The 19,079-nt window shown below is 38.7% G+C and overlaps 1 protein-coding gene across 2 annotated transcripts in view; it reads left to right on the forward strand.

Moving 5' to 3' along the window:
* Window positions 1–2: 2 nt before the first annotated feature.
* The window catches only part of UTP4 (UTP4 small subunit processome component), a 38,383-nt gene continuing 19,306 nt past the window's right edge, over window positions 3–19,079 (forward strand). Inside the window, exons 1-9 of one of the 2 annotated variants that reach the window (XM_077132840.1) lie at window positions 3–84; window positions 1,282–1,442; window positions 4,577–4,768; window positions 5,630–5,714; window positions 7,185–7,274; window positions 8,493–8,704; window positions 17,003–17,174; window positions 17,279–17,370; window positions 18,764–18,860. In XM_077132840.1, the coding sequence (XP_076988955.1) occupies window positions 1,284–1,442; window positions 4,577–4,768; window positions 5,630–5,714; window positions 7,185–7,274; window positions 8,493–8,704; window positions 17,003–17,174; window positions 17,279–17,370; window positions 18,764–18,860 (1,099 nt within the window). In that variant the 5' untranslated portion in view covers window positions 3–84; window positions 1,282–1,283. Of the gene's footprint in view, window positions 85–109; window positions 421–1,281; window positions 1,443–4,576; window positions 4,769–5,629; window positions 5,715–7,184; window positions 7,275–8,492; window positions 8,705–17,002; window positions 17,175–17,278; window positions 17,371–18,763; window positions 18,861–19,079 lie in introns of those variants that run through there. The other variant, XM_077132841.1, reaches the window with a different exon arrangement.

A 19,079-nucleotide genomic window follows, 5' to 3' on the forward strand; every position in this document is an offset into this window, starting at 1 on the left:
GCGCCGCGAGCACTTCCGGGGCAGAGCACGCCAGCGCGCGCGCACGTGGGGCCGGGGCGGAGAGAAACGGGCGCGGGACCGCGGGTGAGTTGGGGAAGGGGAGTGGGAAGCGGAGTGAGAGAGGGGTCGTGTAAGGAAGCGCGGTTGGTCTTAGGTCGGGGCCTAGCGGAGCCTTCCGAGCCTTTGTCTTGAGGCCCGGCGGGCGCTACTCCTCAGGCCCCCAGAGAGGCTAGGGGGCGAAGACTTCGGGCACACTTCAGATGTCCCTTTAGGCGGGCTGGGCAGAGCCGAGCGCGCTTACTCTGCCCCTAGTCTTCTGAATCTTGAAGAGAGCTGAGAGCGTGGCGAACTACTCCCGGCCCTTACTCTCGCCGCATTGGGAGAGGGGGGATAGTTGACACTCCAGACAAGGCAGCTAGAGTAAGTCGTCAAATCCGGTCTTTTCCTCCCCTAAGGAGTTCTCGACTTTTGCCCTCCTCCATCAGTCCCCCTTCTTCCCCCCGCTTCTCTGCCTTATTTGGGTGTGTGATTTGCCAACTTTAGTCTGCCATAGAGTTGGGGAGACGTGCTTGCTAAAATGCACATTCCTAGCGTGCCCTTTCCCTACCTCCAAACGATTGGAATTCTGGAGTTGTTGAGTAGCAGCATTTTAACTACTGTTGAATCCCGCATTTTTAACCATTTCTTCAGGTGAGCTTTTCGCAGGAGTTTCGCAAGATTCTCAGTTGTTAACATTTCTGGCCTCCCCTGATTCCGGCCAGAAGTGGTGGTAGGAAGCTCTTCTCCATCCTGCCGTTGTTCCTTGAGAGTGGTTACAGTGTCTACCTTCCACTTTCCTCCCAAAGAAACCTCTCACACAAAATAGAAAAGGACCCTAATTTCTGTCCCCAGTACAGCTGGTCAAATCTGCATCTCTCCATTCAGGTGTTTTCTCCCAGTTAGAGGAGCTTACAGTCAGTCTTTTTGCTTTAAGAGCAAATTGTAGAGTCTCGCCTCCTTTTCCTGGACCACTTCCTTGAGGCAGTTGTCAAGATTGTTAGAAATCTGGGTGATACTGAAGTCTTATTGTTCAAACAGTCCTGAGCTCCTGAAGATTACCTGTCTGATAGATGTTTGTGTGGGGTATGAAAGTATCATTAGTTATTTAGAAATGAACTTCAATGAGATATAGTTGGAGTTTTCCATCCAGATCAGTGATAATAAAAAAACTGAATGCATGTGACATAACCACAGTTAAAGTTGAACAATAATGACTTTTTTTAAAAAAAATTTCTCCCCTAGGAATGGGTGAATTTAGAGTCCATAGAGTACGCTTCTTCAATTATGTCCCACCAGGGATCCGCTGTGTGGCTTACAATAACCAGTCAAACAGATTGGCTGTTTCACGAACAGATGGCACTGTGGAAATTTATAACTTGTCAGCAAACTACTTTCAGGAGAAAGTAAGTCATTTGGGAGCCTGATATGGTGCTTCTGATGTTAATTTTCTTCTTAAGTTCAATTCTACAAAAATTTCTATGTCTTTTATATTCAAAGGGAGGACAAGAAAGTGACTCTTGCTATTCCCTCTGTTGTTATTAAGATTCACATAACTTATGTAGCAAATATGAGAGCTCTTCACTGACTGATGAGAAAAGCTCTGAGTTTTGAGCTGTGTAATACTGATTAGAAAGACTGAACTTAGGAATTGTGGCATCTCAGAGCCTGTCATTTGCAAACTGAAGCTTGCTGGGATCTTTTTGGCACAAAAAGGGAAATTGTCCAGACTGTTGCTTTAGGTCAGTCTCATCACCTTTGCTTTGGTAAGCCAGCGTTTCTTGCTGGGGTGTCAGTGCCCATTTCACTGCTAGTTCATAAAACTGATGAGATTTTTTAATATCAGACATTTTGGTGCCAGGATGGCAGGAAGATGGATTCCTATAGTTCATCTTTCTGAGAGAATACAGACTAATGTGCCTAAATGCCTATATTTGAGAGTAAAGGGGATTTTTAAAGAAGTAAAATAACTTTTGGTTGTATCTGAAAGTATGTAACAGCAGCATTTTTTTTTCCAGAGGTGTAGCGTGTAATTTAGTTGACATTTATTTAATGTGTAGTGTGTTAGGCTCTGTGAAATAAATGTATAATGTGTAAGTGAATGAACTCAATGCCCAGGAGCCTGAATCTGGGATTTAGGCACTCTGTGAATGTTTCTAAATGAAAGTGGCATATGCTAGGTATTACTAAGACAAATGTCAGAGACCCTACCTTCAAGAAGCTAAAGTTCAACATGGGGAAATATGAGTATGCAGTTTCAGAGCAGTGTTTTAAATACTATGAAAAAGCAAAGCATAAGCACAGAAACTTAGTGGTGAGGTGCTTCATTCGGTAAGGGGTTTAGGAAACATGGAAAGAGCTGACTTACTGAGCTGATATCCAAAGAAGTAATAGGATCTAATCAGAGGAGATGTTAAAGCAAAGTGTGTAGCATATGCAAAGACCTGGAAATAGCTAGAAAGGACAGATTGCCTTGAGAAATGTAGTTATGAGAAATGAGGCCAGAGTGGGGACCAGGTAAATTTAAGGGCTCAAACTCAAAAGCTATGGGGGACTCTGGGAAGTGAATAACTAGATTTGTATTTTAGAAGGGATCTTCTAGCTGCAAGGTGAAAAAGGGATAGGAGAGGAAAGGAAACGGAGGGACCACTGAGTCTCCATTGTTTGGAAGGAAGCGTTGGTGGGTTAGTGAGGATGGTTAGAAAGAATAGCTGATGGGATAATGAGGAAGTAGGGTACTGAAGACTGACAAATTGATCGTTACAAATTGATCGCTATTCCCTTAACGTCTCTCCCGCTAAGATGAGTGTTTATTTAGGACTGTTTAGTAGCTGCTTAGTAGGTTTTTACTGAATGAATCATCGGATGTGAAAGTGGTAGTGGAGTAGAGGAGTTTTAAGCCAAAAGTAATACTACCAACTGGTAATGATGAGTTCAGGGGTAATGATGTGTATGAAGAAACGCCTTGTAAAGACAGGACCTGAGGAAATCCTAGGATATGGAGTAGACCCTCTGGCCTAGATATTACCTTTGCACATGAGACTCTTTCTGTCTTTGTGTATGTGTTTTTTTTAATATATTTTTTTGCATGGGCAGGCGCTGGGAATCGAACCTGGATCTCCAGTATGGCAGGCAGAAATTCTGCCACTGAGCCACTGTGGCACTGCCCTCTTTCTATCTTGAACATCTCCTCAATCTCGTTTCCTGATTAGCTCCTTTTGGCCCTCAGGTTTCAGTTTAAGTGGCACTCTTCAGGGAAGCCTTCTTTTGTGCCGCCTTCCCATTCCCAAGATTATGCTAGATGCCTCCAATACAGCAGCTTTCAAACTTTTTTGACTACCATCCACAATAATAAGTATTTTTTACATAATAATGCATTTATAATAAACAAAAATTTTATGAAAATATTTGCCCTTAGGTGCAATACACACTGGTATTTTCTTTTCTGTGTAACTTTTTAAAAAACTGCTGGTCATCACCCACCACAAAAGGGGCTGTATTCTTTAGTATGAAAAACACCTGGTACATGCTATAGCATCCTGTGATTTTTCTTTTTATTGTCACAATAGTGATTTAAAAAATTGTATTTGTTTAATTTCTTCCCTACTGAACTTCAAATTTTATGGGAATAGACACCCTGTTAGTGATGCTCATGACTCTTCCCCATATTGGCAAATGCCTAGTATGAAGCCAGTGCTGAGTTAGTATTTGTTGAATGAGTAAGTCAACCATTCCTTTCCTAGTAGCCTTTATTTTCTTCTCTCTCTCATCTCTTTTCTTTATTCTTCAAAACTAATTAGTCTGGTCTTCTGCCTTCTGCATTTTCCTTTTTCTGCTACTCAGGATTGCTTAGTTCTGCTGAATAACTCAAAGCAAAAAATAATTATCTGTTAGAATGAAAAGAATAAGGGGCTAAGTGTAAGGAAACCTGCATTCTTTTCATGCCACAGACATCAGTGCTTTGGGTAAGCAACTTAACCCAAAGTACCTTGGCCTTTTCAAGTTCAAATAGGAAGAATTATACCTTCCCAGATCCTGTTATGTCAAGCAGGTATAAGAATGTCTTGATAGGGATGAAAACTTCCTGAGTACTTAAGAAATCTGAGACTTGAATGAAAAGCTGGAGTGATCTGTATTATGCATTAATTTATTTTAGATTTTAAGCAATTTTTAAAAGTTATAATTGACATGCAATAATGTTGTATTTAAAGTATACAAATTAACAACTTTTGATGTACATGTATATATATACACTACATATCAGTGTGATTAGAATAGCCACACTAATTTTTAGAACATGAAACTGAACTTGAATGTAAATGTATTCTGCTAAAAGGTTTTGCAGAACAAGTCCTAGTAAACTAAGACAACTTTATAAAATTAACTAAAATTTTATGTCAGTAGACATCATCATTTCTGATAACATCTACACTAGTTTTTTCTAGGGAAGTATTTTAAGTTTTCCCATGTCATATGTAACCATTCAGTGCTGGTAGCTGATGAATTCTTCATAGTTAGAGGAGTTATGGTGCTTCTTTAGTTTTTTCCAGGTCATGAGTCTCGGGCTACAGAAGCTCTGTGTTGGGCAAAGGGTCAGCGGCTCTTTAGTGCTGGACTCAATGGAGAGATTATCGAGTATGATTTACAAGCGTTAAACATCAAGTATGCTGTGGATGCCTTTGGAGGACCCATTTGGAGCATGGCTGCCAGCCCCAGTGGCTCTCAACTTTTGGTCAGTAAGCATCTATTAGTAATTCTGCAGTGTCCACTCAGACTTTTTTCCCTGTGTTCATAGGAGATTAAAGTTACAGTGTAGCATGCAGCAACTCCAATCGAAACTGAATTTTAGTAACCCCAACTACAAGTTTGGAGTTGATATCAGGGATTAAAAATCCCTCACCTTATTGCATCCTCTCTTCTGTTACTTTGGACCTTGGTTTATTCATTTATGAATTGTGTTCTTTGGAATTGGGAGATACAGGGACTGTTTCTAGTTTTATTGTGTTTTATGATGAAATTTTCAGAAGTTCTGCATACTAAATCTTTGTATAGGGTCACAATGCATATTAGTATATTAAATGTTCTGAGAAGTCCTTCCACAAGTTAACCAGTGAGATTTTAACTACAGTGTTTCTCAAAATTTTGAGCATAGACTGAGAAAACTGCTTTTCCCCTACCATTAGAATCAGAGATTTAACTTTCAGTGATGAGTAGTATAGTTCTTTTTGATTTGTACAGTATCTTGTGGTGTCTCTGTTTAGGTATAAAATTATTAGATCTTTTGTTTAGGCCATGGGTCTCTAGCAGAGGTGTGCTGTAAAATCCAGTGTCTATTCCATGTCCATTCCTTTACAGAAATTGGGCCACTATAAAGACCTCCTAATATCACCCTTCTTCCTGGCCAAGAAATGAAGGCAGCCGAGAACACACTATCAGTTTCTTGGTACCAGCCCTTGTTTTTCCTCTCACAAGCTATTTTTCTTTTTCAGAACAAATGATAGTTTTACGCAGGAAATGTAATAAATGTAAATAAATAAATTTATTTCTATACAATTTTTATCTTCTCTGTGTTCTACCTCTTTTTCACCAATAGGTTGGTTGTGAGGACGGAACTGTGAAACTATTTCAACTCACTCCAGACAAAATCCAGTTTGAAAGAAATTTTGATCGGCAGAAAAGTAGGGGTCAATTTTAGTGGGGCAATGAATATTCTTAAAAGAAGTTGTTTCTGTGCCACTGGGGATGGGATATTTTTCTGTGGGTTTAGTTAATATATTATATACATGCTAATTTTATCTGAGTAAAAGGTATGTCCTAGAAGCCTAGCCCAGGCTTTCTCCATTTTATATTTGTGATTTGCCTGGCTAAGAAATAACATAGAAAGTCAGAAATCCAAAATAGGCAGGCTGCTAGATCTGTGAAAGTGAAAAGTCAGTTTGTTGGTTATCACTTATATATGTAACCTCTTAAGTGTCAGTAAAGTCTTGAAACGAGGAATTTCGTTAAGAACGAGCTGTGGTTCTTAATTTTGCTAGTGCATTCAAATTACCGGGAATGTTTTTTTAAAAATTGCCCAAGCCTGGAAACCATATAGACCAAAGGACTCTGATCTGTAAGAGCAGTGATCGGCAAATCTCTGATGTAAAAGGACCGGAGAGTAAATGTTTTAGGCTTTCTAGGTCATATGGTGCCTACTAACTTTGTAGTTGTAGCACAGAAGCAACCACAGACAGTGCTATAAGTGAATGGGCATGGCTGTGTTGCAGTAAAACTTTTGTAAAGACAGGCAGCAGGTCTTATTTGACCTATGGGCCTTGGTTTGTTGACCCCTTCTCTAGAGAATAGTGACTGTTCCGTGAATTCTTTCAGTGTCCATTGATATTATTTGTCTTCTGCTAATTAGGTTCATGTTCTGTTTGTTTTTAATATCTTTTGGGTGTTCTTTTTTAATTGCAAAAAGGAGACGATGGTTATTCAAAATTTCATACATTTAGCCAAATATGAAACAGAAAGTATCTCGTTTCAGTTTCCAGGCAACATTTTGGAACCAAATCCTTCTAGACTTTTTTGTGTATTCATGTAAACACACATGCACTTATCTTTTAGCTTGGTTTTCTACTTCATCTGTTGCAGACATCTTTCTGTGTCAGTCATGACGGTTGGCATGGCATTTCATTGTATGGCACTGGAATTTATTTAACTAAACTCTTATTGATCGATATTTAGTATTTTAATGTGTTTTTACTCTTACAACCAGTGCTGCAGTGAACATTCTTATATACATATTTTTAGGCACTCATGCAAGTATTTCTACTTGATCTTTTTCTAACAATGCCTTTGACCAAAAACTATGCCCATTTAAATTTTGTAAGGTCACTACCACATTATTCTCAAAAGGTTGTACATATTTACACTCTCATCAACTATTTAGACATTGTTAAAGGAAATGTCAGATACTTCATCGTGGATCCCATGTCAAAGTTGTTTCTCTTCTTTCTCATCTCCTCTAAAATTTCACTAGAATACAGTAAACGAGGGCTAAAATTGTAGAACACTAGTCCTTTAGATTAGTGGGAAGAGAATTACAATTTCTCTTGGCTGTGTATTTATGCATATGTCATTTTCTTTTTTGTTGTGTCACTTCCAAGGTCGCATCCTGAGTCTCAGCTGGCAGCCCTCTGGTACCCACATTGCAGCTGGCTCCATAGACTACATTAGTGTCTTTGATGTCAAATCAGGTGACTGTTTTTTCTCATTTCATTTGGGGAGGGGGGTCTTGTTTGCCAGATTCACATTTCTGGGTATAAGCTTGAGTCCTTCTCGTGCCCTTTAGTGTGTAAGCTCTCATTAATCTTCTGGACCACCCTGATGCCCACCATAAATTTCACTCCTTTCCTGGAATGCCACTGCTACTTTTAGGGAAATCTTTGTGCTTCAGTAAAATGCAGTATTTTTCATCTTCATCATCATTGTAAAAATTGGTATAATAACAATTTACAATAAAATTTGCCCCCAGCCAGTACTACATTTATTCTGAAGAATTAATAGAATATTTATTTATCCTAGACCTTAGTAAAAGTAGGCTTCTTTATTGAGGAACCTGAGATTGCAGTAACGTAACTGATGAGACATGTCATCAGAAAGATAGAGAACTACTGTTCTTGGCCTGGAGAATTGGCTAATGGAATCCTTCGGTAATGAGGTTTACTTCAACTTGGGTGGGTATGTCTTGACTTCCATCTAAGATATGGAGGTTAAATAGGTCAGGCATCTGTATATTTTTTTCTTCAATGCTTAAGTAAGTTTTTATTGTTCCTAGTTATACATGTATTTGGTAAAAAAGTTTCTTAAGACTTGTTAGAAAAATACAGGAATCCCTCCTACATCCCTTTTCCCGCTTCTCAAAGACTTTCAACTTTTAGCTGATTTTTTTGATATCATTATTCCTGAGCTTTCTAGGGTATAAATCATGTGGCTTTCCAACTTTCCTCACTACTGGTTTAGGACCATTTCATGTCTACTAAGTTAGTTATCACTCCTTGTCTGCTTTCCAGTTTCACAAATTTTGTCACTATTGTCTTCTCTCCCTTTTGCATTTGGAAGGAAATAACATCAAGTGTGTGTGCAAGTGGCTAGCTTTGAGTGGAGCTCTCAAATGTCTCTTTTCCATTTTTCCTTTCCTTTTTTTTTTTTTCCCCGCATGGTCAGGCACCGGGAATCAAACCCGGGTCTCCGGCATGGCAGGCGAGAATTCTGCCACTGAGCCACTGTCTCACCACCCTTCTTTTCTTTTTGTTCTTGTTTTTAGATAACCATTTTGGAGTCCCAAGATTGAGTTCTAGTGAACTGTCTGTACTTGGACAGTTAATTTAACATTATCATGCCTGCCACAGGCGGTTTTTGAAGACTAAAAGAGAACTTGGACCATCCAACTGTGGGCTTTTCTTATTTTTCAGGAAGTGCTATTCATAAGATGATCGTGGATAGGCGATATATGGGTGTGTCTAAGCGGAAGTGTATCATATGGGGTGTGGCCTTCTTATCTGATGGCACTGTCATAAGTGTGGATTCAGCCGGGAAGGTACAGTTCTGGGACTCAGCCACTGGGACGCTTGTGAAGAACCACCTTATCGCAAATGCTGATGTTCAGTCCATTGCTGTGTCTGATGTGAGTATAGTTCCTGTTTTGAGTGGGTGATGTACAAGCAGGAGGAGTGAGTAAGGAAGGCAGTATCAGAGTCAGGCCACAGACACTGAATGTTGTACTGGAGGAAGATGAGTTTTGGAAAATGCATTTGAAAATTCACATAATTTCCCTGAACCCTCTTTATTTTCTAAGAGAGAATATTCTCTAAAAGATTGGTTTAGCAGAAAGATTTCAGACCACTCGCAACTCACAGTTAATCCAGTTTGTAGAGGGCACAAGTAGCCGACAGTCTTGTAAGGGCTTGTTGCTCCACTAGACAACTGCTCTGCTTCCAATCTATTTTGTGAAATTAGAAGATGACTTGGGTAGTGTTTTTGAAAACATTAATTTTCTCCTATTTGAGTAAGACTTAAGAGATTTATGTTAAACAAGTGTTACTCTTTCCTTTTGGTAACGTGAATTCTAATTCAGAAAGTTTGGGTATTTCAAAACTGAGGCATGGAAGGTGATTTTGATGTTGGTTGACTAGATCCTTTCTTCTTTACCTACTTAGTTTTCAGAATTATGTACTGTAAGTGTGGACATCTAGTTTCTAACGTAGCATTCACTCATATGCCTGCTTTTTTTCTTTTTTTAACCTGTAAAATGTGCCTTTCCCTTTTCGTAGGTTTTCCACGAGAACAGTTTGATTTATGTAAGGTTCTGTAAAATATTTAGATATCACATAAACTATAATAGTAGTATGAGTTGAAATGATTGGGAGCTATTCCCTTTTACTATAGAGTTTTACTTCATAGCAATTATGTTTATTAGACTTGACAATATCAGTGTAGCACCATTTAAAATGTAACTATTCAGATATTATGCAGCAATTTCAAAGAACAAGGAAGATGTTTTTACTGCTATGAAACAATTTGCAGAATACATTGTTATGGCAAAAAAAACAGAATAGTTTAATTATATTAATCTAGTATATTAATCTAGTATTTATTTATGTACCACTATATTACTATAGTTTTAATACACCAAAAAGATGAAAGAGCAGAGCCATATAAACATTTTGCTAGTATAGACTGTCTCCAAAAATATAAATAAATGGTAAGTTCTACAGAGGGAATTGGGGCAGGTGGAAAGCAGGCTTAATTTTTATTGTATGCCATTTTATACTGTTTGATCTTCCACCATGTGCCTATGTTACTGTATTTTATCGAGTCTTACATATAGTTGATTTTAAGATACATCATCATTTGATTATGGGGAAGACAAAACTGAATTGAAAAATGGAGCTGTACAAATTCTAGTCCTCAAAAATGCTTATCACAGACTCTAGAATTGGGCAGAGTCCAGTTCTAGCTGTATCACTTACATAGTAACATATCCTCCTTAGGTGATTCACTTCTCTAAGTCTCAGTTTAGGAATGCTGATAATACATACCTCAGGGAGTTTGGGGAATGTTCTAGTCTACTGAAGCTGCCAGAGTGCAACACACCAGAGATGAATTGGCTTTTAATAAAAGGGGATTGATTTAGTTAAAAATGTATAGTTCTTCGGAGGAAAGGCAGCTAACTTTCAACTAAGGTTCTTTCTTGCACGGGAAGGCACAAGGCTATCCCTCCTGGCCTTCTCTCCTGGCCTCTGGGTTCTGACAACTTTCCCTGGGGAATTCCTTTCTCCCTCTCCAAAGGCCTGGGCTGAGCTGCAAGTGCTGAGATAAGGTATGCTGAGATAAGGTATGCTGAGCTGCTTGGACTGTGCTATATTGAGCTCTCATTTAAGCATCCAGCCAATTAAATCAAACGCCTCCTAGCCGACTGCAGATGTAATCAGCGACAGATGAGGTTCATATGCCATTGGCCCCTGTTCACAGCAGTAGAAGACTAGGCACCTTCACCTGGCCAAGTTGACACCTGAACCTAACTATCATAGGGAAGGATTAAATGGGCAGTTGTTTGTTAAGTGCTAAGTACAATATTTGGAACAAAATAAGTGTCCTATTGTCATTGTCATTTTCACATCCTCTTGAAATGGAATCTAATCACTAAGACATTTCTACAGTACACTTTCTTGCCAGAACAGTTGGTTGTTTTTTAGATTTATTTTTTAACAGGTTTTCATTAACTAAAGAGTGAAATATGGTATACACTCAGTCCTTTATCTTCCTAGATGTCTTTCATCTGCATATAGGTGGTGAGTACTGATTCCTGCAGGGAGCTGTAGGGAGCATTTGCTTTCATTTAGAGATCAGTCTTAGGATTTTTTTCTTCTGTGTAAAGCAGTCATTCCTTGATTAAAATTAGGATGCTCCACCCTGCCCTGCATTCCCTTCAAGATTTGTATTTCCCCGGGCTTCCTTTCAGCTGCACCCTAAGGGAGCCTTTTTCTTTCATTTCTTTTTCACTTCTATTATGATTATAGTTCAAGGAGAGAAGCTGTGGAGAAAGGAATCCTTGCCTTCCAAATTCTGTCTATTGGTGGGACTTAGAGCAAACCTCCCTCCCCGCCTTGTATTGGTGAATTAAGTGAACTTTTTAGTTGGAATTAGGAAAAGTGTTTGAGCTTCTAAGCTGCTTCTTGTCTCCATTTATGTCTTGGGTTTTCAGATACTATTCTAAGAGGAGGCAGGCAAAGGAGAGGCTGGTCAGGGCAACCTTTTATGTGCTGCTTTTCAGATATGCTATCTTTCCTTCTCCATCATATACCTGCAAATGATCTCAAAGAAAGCTGATACAAGGTTGAGGCAGTATGACACGCCCAGACACAAATATAAGAGGCAGATGGCTGGCTATGTGTCCTTATCAAGCTTCTAAACTTCTTGGAGCTCCAGTTTCCATATTTATGAAAAGGGCTATTAAATGATGATTGGGGGAAAAAAAGGGAAATCATGACTTCTATAAACATGAGATTAAAATGTCATAGATTTTATTTAACTCATAAAATAACAGTTTACAGAGCCTTGAAATAAGTAGCTCAAAGAAGATCAAAGGCACAAATAACCTAAGAGTTCAGTAAACAAATACGCCAGTAAATTTTTTGCCCATTCAAAGTCTTCCACAATTATTCATGACAGAACAAATGATATTTACCTTGCAAATTATTGAAAGATTATGAGATGATGTGACATATATGTCTTTAGCACAGTTAATATGCTATTGATGGCACCTACATGTTCAAACGTGTTCAGATTTCTCTTTCTCTTGGTGGTTGACCTAGCCATTATAACATTTGGTTGATTAACTGCTGATCCAGGTTCCTGATTTTTCTCATTACCGTATCAAACTATCATTTTTTCTTAAAGCTACTTGTATTTTTTTTTTTAATTTTAAACTTTATATTATGAAATACTTCAAACTTACAGGACAGTTAGGAAAACAGTACAAGTCCCATACAGAGAATTCCAGCATAATACTGTTCCACCCCGGATATCCAGATCCACCAGTTTTAGCATTCTGCCACATGCTGTTATCATTCTGTCTAAGCATCCATTAGTCTGTCAGTCCGTCTGTCCAGCCCTCTGTGTATATCAATCCATTTTCAACACTTGAGTGTAGGTTATATACATCATGCTCCTGAACACTTAGCAGTGCCATGTGTGTTTCCTAAGAACAAGGCTATTGACTTATATAGCACCTTAAGTGCAGTTATCTACTTTAAGAAATTTAACCTTGATAGCTTGCAGTCTGTGTTCCAAGTTTTTCATATGTTTCAGTAATGTACATTTGATCCTTCTCCTCCACTTGTTAGAGTCTGTCTAGGATTGTGATTTTTCCCTTTAACTTCATTATTTCTCTGTCTTTTGTGCGTGTGTGTATGCTTGGTTACTTTTTTTTTTGGTAATTTTCTCTTGTATCTTTTTTTTTAACTGAGATATATATTCATATACCATATAATCATCCAAAGTGTATAGTCAGTGGTTCATAGTATCATCATATAGCTGTGCATTCATCATCACAATCTGTTTTTGAATATTTTTATTACTCCCCCCAAAATTAAAATAAAAGTAAAAGAGAACGCCCAAAACATCAAACCTCCCACTATTGTTTATTCGTTTTTTTGTCTTTTTCTTTTCTTACTCCTCTGTCCATATACTGGATAAAGGGAGTGTCAGTCACAGGTTTTTCACAGTCACACCTTGAAAGCTGTAAAAGTATTCAGTCATCTTCAAGAATCAAGGCTGTTGGATTATATTTTAACAGTTTCAGGTATTTCTAGCTACTCCAAATCACCAAAAACTGAAAAGGGATATCTGTAGACTGCGTAAGAATAACCTCCAGAATGTCCTCAACTCTTATTTGAAATCTCTCAGCCACTGAAATTTTGTTTCATTTCTCTTCCCCCTCTTGGTCAAGAAGGCTTTCTCCTTATGTGTATAGCTTAATTGAACACTATAAGTATGTGGAACCTTGAGTAGGGCATAAGATTTTGTAGGTTTGTCCTGAGTGATGCCCCGGTAAACCCCAGAGTAATTTGAACAGTGAATAAAAAAGTATTTACAAAGTTCCCGTGGGGGAATGGTGAGAAAGGGGGAAAATTCAGCTTCCCCAGGTGGAAAGTTCTTGATATTCTCACAAGCGGTGGGGACAACCGAAGCAATAGTCTTAAGCCCCCAATTCTGGGGTTTGTTCATATGAAACTTAACCCTGCAAAGGATAGGTTAAATCTACTTAAAATTAGCCCTAAGAGTTACCCCCAAGAGAACCTCTTTTGTTGCTCAGATGTGGTTTCTGTCTCCCAGCCAACACAACAAGCAAACTCACAGCCCTCCCAGGGATGTGGACCTTCCTGGCAATGTGGAACAGAAATCTTAGAATGACCTGGGACTCAGCATCAAGGGATTGAGAAAACCTTCTCAGCCAAAAGGGGGACGACTGAAATGAGACAAAATAAAGTGTCAATGGCTGAGAGATTCCAAACAGAGTCGAGAGGTTATCCTGGAGGTTATTCCTATGCATTAAATAGATATCACCTTGTTAGTTAAGATGTAATGGAGAGGCTGGAGGGAACTGCCTGAAAATGTAGAGCTGTGCTCCAGTAGCCATGTTTCTTGAAGATGATTGTATAATGATAACAGCTTTCGCATTGTGGCTGTGATTGTGAAAACTTTGTGTCTGATGCTCCTTTTTTTTTTTTAAATTTTTTTTATCAATTAAGGTTTTTTTTTAAATACCAAAAACACCAAACAAACACAAACATTCTTACCTTTTGATCATTCCATTCTACATACATAATCAATAACTCACAATATCATCACATAGTTGCATATTCATCATCATGATCATTTCTTGGAACATTTGCATCTATTCAGAAAAAGAAAATAGAAAAAAGTTCATACATACCATACCCCTTACCCCTCCCTTTCATTGATAACTAGCATTTCAGTCTAAACTTATTTTAACATTTGTTCCCCCTGTTATTTATTTTTATTCTATATGTTTTACTCATCTGTTGATAAGGTAGATAAAAGGAGCATCAGACACAAGGTTTTCAACAATCACACAGTCATATTGTGAAAGCTCTATCATTATGCAGTCATCTTCAGGGGAGGTGGTTACTGGAACACAGGTCTACATTTTCCCTCCAGCCTGTCCATTACATCTTGACTAACAAGTTGATATCTATTTAATGCGTAAGAATAACTGCCAGGATAACCTCTCGACTCTATTTGGAATCTCTCAGCAATTGACACTTTATTTTGTCTCATTTCAGTCTTCCTCCTTTAGGTCAAAAAGGTTTTCTCAATCCCTTGATGCCGAGTCTCAGCTCATTCTAGGATTTCTGTCCCATGTTGCCAGGAAGTTCCGCATCCCTGGGAGTTATGGCCCATGTAGACAGGGGGAAAGTGGTGAGTTTGCTTATTGTTTTGGCTGGAGAGAGAGGCCACATCTGAGCAACAAAAGAGGTTCTCTTGGGGCTGACTCTTAGGCCTCATTTTAAGTAGTCTTGACCTATCCTTTGTGGGGTGAAGTTTCATATCAACAAACCCCAAGATTGGGGGCTCAGCCTATAGCTTTGGTTGTCTGCACTGCTTGTGAGAATATCAAGAATTCAACTTGGGGAAGTTGAATTTTCCCCCTTTCTCACCATTCCCCAAAGGAGACTTTGCAAATACTTTTTTATTCAGTGTTCAAATCACTCTGATGCTCCTTTTATCTTCTTTATCAACAGATGAGTAAAACATATGAAACAAAAATAAATAATAGGGGGAACAAATTTAGTGGATATGAAATGCTAATTTCAATAAATTTAGTAGATTGAAATGCTAGTGATCTGTGAAAGGGAGGGATAAGGGGTATGGTATATATGAATTTTTTTCTGTTTTTATTTCTTTTTCTGAATTGATGCAAATGTTCTAAGAAATGATCATGATGATGAATACAACGATGTGATGATATTGTGAATTACTGATTATATATGTAAAATGGAATGATCATTAAAAAAAAAGAAAGCTTTCTCACTACCATGTTGTTAGAGCCAAGCTTATTTTGGGGAGTCATGTCCCTCCTTGCCAGGGAGATATATGTCCCATGAAGCGGGGAGGACAATGAGCTCACCTGCAGAGTTGGCTTGGAAAGAGAGGCCACAGCTGAGCAACAAAGAAGTTCTCTGGGGGTGACTCTTATGCATCATCACAAGTAGGCTTAGTGTCTCTGTAAGAATAAGTTTAATAAGGGCAAGCCCCAAGATCAAGGGCCTGGTCTGTCAAATTGGCAGTCTCCAGTGCTTGCAAGAATGTCAGAAATTCTTGGTAAGCTTACTGTTCTCACCTTTGCCCCCTTTCCTTCAAGGAGACTTTGTCATTATCTCTTTAGTTACTCTTTTATTTTTTAATTGTGGAAGCATATATATGACATAAACTTTCCATTTCAACTGCTTCCAAACATCCCATATAGCAGGATTAATCTCATTCACTGTTGTACCTTCACTGGCTTCCATTACTAAAACATTCCCATCTCCCCAAACAGGACCCTACAACATTTTTCCATTAACATCCCCATCCACATTTCCTTGCCCCTGGACACCCCTACTCTAATTTCTGTCTCTTTGGGTTTGCATATTCTCTGATATTTTCTTTGTAGTTAACCATGGGGCTTGAATTTAACATCCTAAATTGTAACAGTCTCATTTGCTTTGATACTTGCTTAACTTCAGTAGTATACACAAACTATGTTCATATACCCTTCCATTCACTCCCCCCTTGAGAGAGTTCTTGTCACAGATTACATGTTTATATGTTAGGAATACAAAACCACTAATATGTCGTTGCATTTTATTCATTTGCCTTTTAGATCCTGTAGGAAGTAGAAAGTGGAGTTAACAAACCAAAATACGGTAGTACTGGCATTTATGGTTACCCTTGCCGTTGACCCTTCCTGTTGATCTTTATAAGAGATGGTCTATTTTTTCCTGCCAATTTAAGATGCCACTTGGGGCTCAAATATTAGATATTTGTGATATAAAATTCCCATAAGAATTGGGGTATATTTCAGAACTTTTAGTTCTGTAACATGGTCTATTGGTGTGCCATACTATACTGTGTTAATTATTGAGACACTTTATATATTTTAATACCTGACAAGCATAGGACTCCCACTCTTTATCCCCTCCCCCCTCCCCCTGCCAAATGCTTTTATTATTAGGCTTTTTTTTTGTACATGTCTCATTTCTGTTTTTTTCTTTTTTCTTTAATATACAAATGTAAGAAGCACCTCCTCTAGTTCCAGGCAAAGGACTTTTGGTATTTTTATTGTATTATGTAAAACATGCAATTCCTCAGTGATAATTAATGTCTTTATCATATTAAATATCCTGTTCAAGAGCATGGTATGTTTGTCTTTGTTTAGGTCTTTAGTGTCCTTTAAAAGGATTTAGATTTTGCTGATATAGGTCTTAGCATATTTCTTGTTAAATTTATTCCTAGGTGTTTTATCTTTTTTGTTGCTATTTTAATAGGTTCTACTTTGTATATATGAAACGACTATTACAATTTGAAATACATGTTGTTAATTTTGTCAGTAAGGATAGGGAATTCTCATACATTTTTCATTAAAGGCATAGAAGCGTCTGATGGAATTTCTGAGTTGTTATAATCCCAGTACAAATCAAAGAAAAGACTTGTTTAGTTTTATACACTGTTATCTGTGCCTGAGCTTACTCCTCTGAAAATATTAGCTTCTCAAGGGAAAAGACCCCTGCACCCTACCTTCTAATTCTGGGGAGAGATGTATTCCCCTATGCTGCACAGACAGAAAACCTCAGGGAGTATTTTTCTGCCTGGGCCCTTTTTTGTTCAACTGTACCTTCCTAATGATTTAATTCCTCAGCAAGAAGACAGTTTCGTGGTGGGCACAGCCGAGGGGACAGTCTTCCATTTTCAGCTGGTCTCCGTGACTTCCAACAGCAACGAGAAGCAGTGGGTACGGACAAAGCCCTTCCAGCATCACACTCATGATGTGCGTGCTGTGGCCCACAGCCCAACAGCATTGATATCTGGAGGTGGGTGCCACTCTTGGGGAACCTGTTTCTTTGCTCAGCTCTTATTATTTTCAGGCAAGTCTTTGTCTAACTCTGTGCACCTTCTCCCCTCTTCCCTGCCCCAGGCACTGACACGCACTTGGTCATTCGTCCTCTCATGGAGAAAGTGGAGGTAAAGAATTACGATGCTGCTCTCCGAAAAATTACCTTCCCCCATGTAAGTATCATATCCTCCCCATCACAATCCCCCCCCAACCCCCCGCGAGAGACTGAATATAGACAGCACTTCCTGAACAAATTTGTAGGAATTCCTGTAACTACCCATCTTCATTCTTTCTGTTTCTGAGGCAAGCCTCTTGCAAAGACATTTACAGGAGCAAGAGACTTGCCGCCACATTACTAGTTCAGTTCCTGGGCAACTCATTTCTTTTCCAGATGATTGTGGTTTCTGGGGAGTATGCTCATTTATCTTGTTTATATATCTATATTTATATCTATATATAGATAGATTTTTTTTTTAAGGTTAGGCTCTTTATTTTTCTGGGAGGTAGCAGGAAAATCCAGGCTTCCAGTATTCCCTTCTAGGTGAATGATACTGTATTTCCAAGTTAGAAACCCTACTTTTTCCCACCAGTTCCCCCATGCCATTCACCCATTAAACCATACTGAATCAACCTGCTCACTATCTTGAATCTAGTCATTTTTCTATGTCTACGCTGCCCATTATCCTAGTTTAGTCCAATGTCTTTTCTCATGGATTTCCTAATGAACATCTTGTATTTACATTTTTCTTATTCTATACTATTCACCAGTGCTCTATTTAAAAAGCAACTTTGATATTTTACTCTGCTTAAAAGCCTTTGGTTGGTCCCTGTTGCCCCCAGTATAAAGACCTAATTCCTTTGTGTAGCTTAAGATCTAGCTTGATTTGGTCCTGGTTTTCAGCTGCTGTTGCTCCTTCCATGCACATGCATCATCAACACAGCTCCCACTCCACCCAGTCTAGCCATACTGGAAGAATTTTTATTCTCTTTAATGTTCTTTTACTATGAGCCATTTCACACACCCTCTTTCTGTTTGGAATGCCCTGTCCTACCCTTTATGCCTGACTGTTTTTACCAGGGAGCTTCCTATGGGCTTCTGTTTTTATCCGCTCAAATCTAGCCTTAAGGCTTGGTTAACCTTTCTAAGGTTAAGTCCTTTCTATTTTTTTCATTACACACTGTGTGTACCCTTGTTAAAATTCCTAACATACTCTGATGTAATTGCCCATTTAATTGTGTCAATTCTTAGACTAAGCTTCTTGAGAGTAGTACCTGTGTTTTTTTGTTTGTTTGTTTTTGCATGGGCGGGCACCGGGAATCAAACCCGGGTCTCTGGCATGGGGAGCGAGAAGTCTGCCACTGCACCGTCATCGCCCACTCAGTAGTTGTGTTTTTATTCACCATTATATTCTGAGATCCTAGGACAATGTCTGGCATATGATTGTGCTTTAGAAGCATTTATTAAGTAAATGGATTTTAACAGTAAAGTATGTGCTAAGATTTGTTTGGTCTAGTACTTAGTCAGTAGATGGCCCTGGCTAAGAACTTTTCTATTCTTGGATACAGCGACGTCTCATTTCCTGTTCTAAAAAGAGGCAGCTTCTCCTCTTCCAGTTTGCGCATCACTTGGAACTTTGGCGACTGGGATCCACAGTTGCAACAGGTAAATTGGGAGAATGTTTTTTCCCAGTGAGAAAGTTGGAGAGAGAAACGAGAAATCAGAATCACAGTTGAAATTCTGCTAGTGGAAAAATGAAAGTAAATTTTCCTGTCTTTTGGAATTTAGGATTTTTTCCCATCCTCAAGATGTAGCAGATGAGTTATTCAGTATTAAACTCTTTTTTTTTCTTTCTTTTTTTTTTTTTACATGGGCAGGCTCCGG

Source organism: Tamandua tetradactyla, chromosome 16 (assembly GCF_023851605.1).
Source record: "Tamandua tetradactyla isolate mTamTet1 chromosome 16, mTamTet1.pri, whole genome shotgun sequence".
Taxonomy (NCBI): domain Eukaryota; kingdom Metazoa; phylum Chordata; class Mammalia; order Pilosa; family Myrmecophagidae; genus Tamandua; species Tamandua tetradactyla.